General features: G+C 39.2%; 1 protein-coding gene across 1 annotated transcript; it reads left to right on the forward strand.

Moving 5' to 3' along the window:
- The first annotated feature begins 2,453 nt into the window (after positions 1-2,453).
- Positions 2,454-5,765, forward strand: ptger3 (prostaglandin E receptor 3 (subtype EP3)). The gene is made up of 2 exons (XM_084549073.1): positions 2,454-3,469; positions 4,159-5,765. Exons 1-2 carry the CDS (start codon positions 2,618-2,620, stop codon positions 4,483-4,485), a joined length of 1,179 nt encoding a protein of 392 aa, XP_084405199.1. The 5' UTR covers positions 2,454-2,617; the 3' UTR covers positions 4,486-5,765.
- Positions 5,766-5,992: the final 227 nt, after the last annotated feature.

Consider the following 5,992-nt stretch of genomic DNA (forward strand, 5'->3'; position numbering starts at 1 on the left):
AGTGGCAACATGACTTCACTTTGCCGTATCCCACGTTCACCCTTTTTAAAACTTACATACTTCCCAATCTGTGACAAGTGTTTGTAACTATAGGTGTCCAATAAACATTAATGTTTGGTCCTATAAGATAATCAGATATACTGTGAAGAGGCTGTATTCCATTTTAAACCCATTCTGTTAAAGATCTTCCTTGCAAGTAAATTTAGTTGTACCCATATCTTGGGAAATTGGAACAAAACTCACGAAGTATATGCTTGGCCCTAGAAGACACCGTAGATTTTCTTTTTTTAATAAATAACTTTTTTATTTTTATTTTTTATTTTAAATAAGTTGAAGTACTTAAGCACCAACTTAAAAGACATGAGATGTAGCAATGAATCTGGGTCTATTTGTTTTATTGGCAAATATATATTTTCTGTTTTCAAGGTAAGTATTTTACTTTTTGATATTGCTTGTTCTAATTAAACAGTCAGTTCGAGATTCTTTGGTTTAGATTTATATGTACTTTTCTTTGGCCTGGTTTGACAATATTGTATCAAGTTATTTCTCTTCATTTTTCACTTGGGTTGGGGGGAAATTGATGAGCTGAAAGGATTTTTTTAATTTGCTCCAATTTAGTGCAGTGAGAATAACATACATTCATGGTAAAATGTGGCAATACAGTCTATTATTGGTCATGCAACTAAAATGTACACGTGTAAATAAAATCCTGTCGACATTGCTTCTTGGTAATTGCTGTGTTTTTAATTTTACCAAGGTGAGGAGGTTGTATGGTGAAGCCTGGAATATTAATTTTGACGTAATTAAGTCTAGGAGTATTATGCTTGAGCAAAACTAGTGCATTTGAGTGAATCAACATTAAATATATAAAAATGGTAAGTTTTGGCACAAAGTTTATTACGTTCACAACTGAAAAGTAGACGTAGATCTTGGGCCGCAAAACTAAAAATATTTGTAAAATACTTTCAAGTATAAACTTATTCTTTACACATTATTACTAATATATTGTCATACACTTAGCCTTGTAGCTGAAATAGAGTAAATTTGATTAAATTCAGACCATCAGGTTGCATAATTTATTGCATTACAAGTCATTGTAATTTATATTATAGTTTTTGAAGTCTAATATGTGGTGTCAGTGAAATGTGTCATATAATTTTAAATAAATGTCACTACCTTAGAAGTATTGCTTAAATGTGATGATTTATGCTGCTAAAAACGTAGCAATTAAACAAATAGTCCAGGTTTTTACACAGTGTTAAAGTTATCTGTAAATAGTATTTGGTCAATAGTAAGTTTTAAAATATCTCTTAAAGGATAGTTTTCTGTGTTGTATATTTAATGCTTCTGTAAGCCAAATTAACCCATAGACTGTATGGTTCAAAGATCACTGACAAACCTTTTGGTAAGGTTTTACTTGCTATTAACTGTTTTCTGTTATTTAGAAAGGTTCACTAATTACAAATGTGATTTTTTTTTTAGGCCTGTTGTGCAATAGCCAAAACAGCTTAACTCTTAAAGCACCTTTTCCTTCCATGGTTGACATCTTGACCTCATCTCCTTCGAGGAGGCACAGGCGTATTAATGATGGAACAGTTCCATTTAATGTCCCTCTAGTTCATGATAATTCACCAGTATGCACAAATGTAGGATCTCTCCTAAGTGGAATGCAGTTTTCATCGTAAGGCCTGTCCCTTCCTTACTACATGTTGTGATGTCTGCTGTTCTTCTCATTCTGGTCAACAGGTGGCACATGTTTCTAAACAGCTGAAGACAAGCCCTGAAAACACTGGTGTTCTTAATTAAAAGCCATTAGGCTGAAAGTTATAGCCTATAAATGAATGAAGGCTGCACTTTCACGTGCTCTGATGCCAAATGCCACGGGCTGTGTTGAAATGGGCTCAAATTAATGGTTCACGAAGTTTGATTAAAGTTTCTAAAATTGAATCAAACACTTTCACGACACGATCAGCATATTAAAGTAATGAATGACTCACGTATCTGGCCACTTATTCCGATATGTAATTGGCTTTACTGAATTACAAGGCTCCTTTGTAAAAGAATATGTAGGCCTACGTATAAATCATTGACGCAGATATTAGTACTGATGAGAAATTATGCATAACTTAATTTCCATAAATGTGACTTTCCCCCTAATGATGATCAGAGCCTAATGATTTAATACAAACCTCTTATGCCCTGGTTCTGCTTACAGATGCTGAAGGACCATTATTAGTCTATATTCGCTTCCTAAAGCGGGTCTGTTTTTTCCTCCATCTGAGTCCGCCTGACATTTGACGGTAATCTGTGGCATCCTGTTGGTCAGCAGGACCGCTGAGATTTTGTTCCATGCCTAAAATATCGCAGCTTCTACTTGGAAACATCAATGTAAGAAACACAACATACAAGGCACGTTAAAAGATTTCCAAGTAGTGAGTTTATGGTTTAGTTAAAATGATTTATATGTAGCCCCGTATGTGCGTTTCCTTTCGAAGTGGTCCCGCCTCCTTAAAGGACCTGACGCGCTTTTACGCACAGCATTCAGTTAGGAGCTCCAGAGGACGCTGGGCAGATATACATGGAGTGATTCGTATATAAGGTTATCCTGCCCTAAACCATGACTGCAGACAACTGTGATTTTCTAGGGGACTTGCAAACCGCTATTGGAGAGATGCTGGGCTCCAACGTCTCCAAGTCATTGCGCGAAAGTAATGTCACCAAGAATTCTAGTTGTGGATACGCATCAGTTGGATTTCCTATTGCTATGATGATCACTGGCATGGTGGGAAACTCATTGGCTCTTATTCTGGTGTATATCTCTTACAGGAAGAAAGAAAACAAAAGGAAAAAGTCGTTCTTGCTTTGTATTGGATCACTGGCATTGACTGACCTGTTTGGACAGCTTCTGACGAGTCCTATTGTAATATCAGTTTACCGAGCCGGTAAGAAATGGGAGCATATTGACCCATCTGGGAACTTGTGCGCTTTTTTTGGCGTGTGCATGACAACCTTTGGCCTGTGCGCTCTCTTCTTGGCCAGTGCCATGGCGATTGAGAGGGCCATGGCAATAACAAATCCCCACTGGTACTCCAATCACATGAAGACAAGTGTGACAAAGCAGACTCTGGCTGTCGTATGGTGTCTTGTGTTGCTCTTCGCGCTGCTGCCCATCGCAGGGGTAGGGAAGTACACGCGGCAGTGGCCGGGGACCTGGTGCTTCATCAGCACGGGGGACAGTGAAACCCCGGGCAACATATTTTTCGCCATCACTTTCGCTGTACTTGGGATTTTCTCTTTGCTTGTGACGCTCTCCTGCAACGTTGTGACAATCCGGGGCTTAATTATCCGGTGTAAAACAAAATCTGGCGCGTCTCAGTCTTCAAAACATTGGGAAAGGCTCACCACGGAGACAGTCATTCAGCTGCTGGGGATTATGTGCGTCCTGCTTATATGCTGGTCTCCTCTGCTGGTATGTTTTCATAGCAGCCTATACATTTATAACAGATTAGCGCTCAACTCTTCTCTGCTCATTTGTGTCACTGAGAACAGAATTGTGTTATTTAAAGTTATAGTTCCATGCATTATAATAATCTTGTTAAATAAATGTTTTTTATTATGGCCTGCCTGTCACAAACATCTCAAGTAACTCTGGAGATGCACCATGTCCTGCTTGCAGGACATTGAAAATAAGTGAAGACTCTGTAATGACAAGCATTCTTTTCTTTTTCCCCAATCGCTCATTCATTCAAACTCACCTATCGCTTCATTTCTCTTTTCTCTGACAAAATCCATAGTACAGATATATGATGTCATGTATGATTCATTTGAAATGCTCCTGGCATTTGCCATTAAGAGCTAATCCACTTAAGAGTCCTGTTTGGGGGGTCTGCTCAGTGTGCTGTGAGATCAGTCACATGTTTGATTGTCCCACCAGGATATTAATAGAAGCCACAGCAGTGTGTTAACAGACAGAAAGAGTACCCACAGTGTGAACATAATGGTTTGTCTCCTTTTTGCTCAGAAGTGTTGTTGGGTTACATCAGTTACATCAAAAATATTAAAATCTGAACCTGTGTTCAATAAATCTGTTTCTGGAAGGCTTTCCTAATGTGACATTTCACAAAATAACACCATTTTTCCTCAATGTCTTTGCTACAGGTGCTGATGCTGAGGATGATCTCCACCCAGGTATCCTCCCATGAATGCAACTCAACATCAGCACTCTCCAATCACACCTCTAGCCAGGATATACAGCTGGACTGTAACTTTTTTCTGACAGCAATACGCCTGGCCTCCCTCAACCAGATCCTGGATCCGTGGGTCTATCTGCTCCTCCGAGAGATCCTTCTGCGCAAGTTCTGTATCATGGCTAACGCTGTCTCTAACTGCTCTGTAGAGGAACAGAAGGAAAACCAGACGGCACTGGATGCTCTTAACAAGCAGAGCCAAGACAGCAACAACCTTTGTAAATCGCAAAGCACCTAAACCTTCGACAGCAACAGCTACCTCGTGACATAGCCAGGGGATTTTTGGACGGATGTGGAAATGGCTGGATATAAACATGGAATAGATTTCCCTTCCACAATAGAATATTGTGCAAAGAGAGACAGGGAAGCCTCTGTTTCAGTGTTAATGAAATCCAGACATGTCTCCTCTGAGCATTTGTTTTACTTACAAGACATTCCATTCAAAGTCACTTAATCAGCATGTGGACGCGTGGCCATGTCACCTGTTGGATTTGGCTGCTGTACGGCAGCCAGGTACTCGCTCATTGCCAATTTACCGTTTTAATACGGACTTCTATAGAGATCTGAATGTGAGTGACTTCAAACTGACTGGTATGGAAGTGGTGCATCTCATGCTCATTGCTTTCTGTAACTTGAAGCCATAAGCTAACTAAATGACGTCGCCTGTGATTGTTTGTAAAGAAAATGCAAATAGTTTAATTTTAGTTGTAAATATCTTACATGAAATGTCAGCACTTTGTTTAACAAAGGAAGAGAGGCCATTCAGAAGGGGAAAATGCAAATTTTAAACTGGAGCCGTTTTTAAAGTTATTTATTAGTGTCTGTAATAATACTACTTGCTGCATAGCAGTTGGAAATTTTGCGATGTTCCTCGGCCAGCAGCCAGAACTATGAAATGTGAAGGTTTTATTTTGTTGCCAGCTTCCCTGCTGAATATGAAATGCATCAGTAAATAGTTCTGTTGTACCTTTCACAGTAAGTTCCCCTTAAAAATATCTTCATGGCCAGTTTTTTGAATGCCAAAATTTGAGGGATCGGACATTAAATTGTGAAAGAGTAATTAAAGATGCTCATGTTCAAAATTGAGATAAATTCGCTCTGTTTCTGACAGTCTGTGCTTGGCCCTCAGTATTCCAACATTCTTCTTAGTATCAGCTAAAATTCATCCTTGCCTCTACCCCTAAACAAAATTAATTATTCATTTCTTTAACAGTGCCAGTTTTCAGAGGTCTCAGATGTAATCGATGTGTTTTCTAATGAGCTGGTCTGTACTTAGTGCCAACTGACTAAATGTCATTGTCAAGGCAATGAATGGCAAATGTTGTTGGAAGCCTTTAAACGTGGTGTCAATATGATCTTTTGTGGCTACTTTGTTTTGAATATTATCATCCCATTGTTGCACATACCGCAAATATTTTCATCAAAAGTGTTCAAAGACACTTCAAGGGTTTGCTGTCATGGTAATCTTCAGGTTTCAGGACATTATCTCATCACCACCAAGCAACAACTCTGCCTTCTCAGCACATCAGCCAACAAGGTTATTGGCTGATGTACGCTCTGCCGTGCCTGGTCTCGCCTTTGCCTTTAAGAACGAGCCTGTCGGAAATTGCTGTCTGCAAAACCCATGTGAAAGATGAGTGTTTTCTGTTTCCATGTATCTGTTCATCAACCAACGGAGGTTTTGCTTGTGTTGACTGTGAAGCCGTCTGCCTCATTAGCCCATTCAGAAGTAACCGTGTTTGTTG

The sequence above is a fragment of the Chelon labrosus genome (genome assembly GCF_963514085.1).
Source record: "Chelon labrosus genome assembly, chromosome: 7".
Taxonomy (NCBI): domain Eukaryota; kingdom Metazoa; phylum Chordata; class Actinopteri; order Mugiliformes; family Mugilidae; genus Chelon; species Chelon labrosus.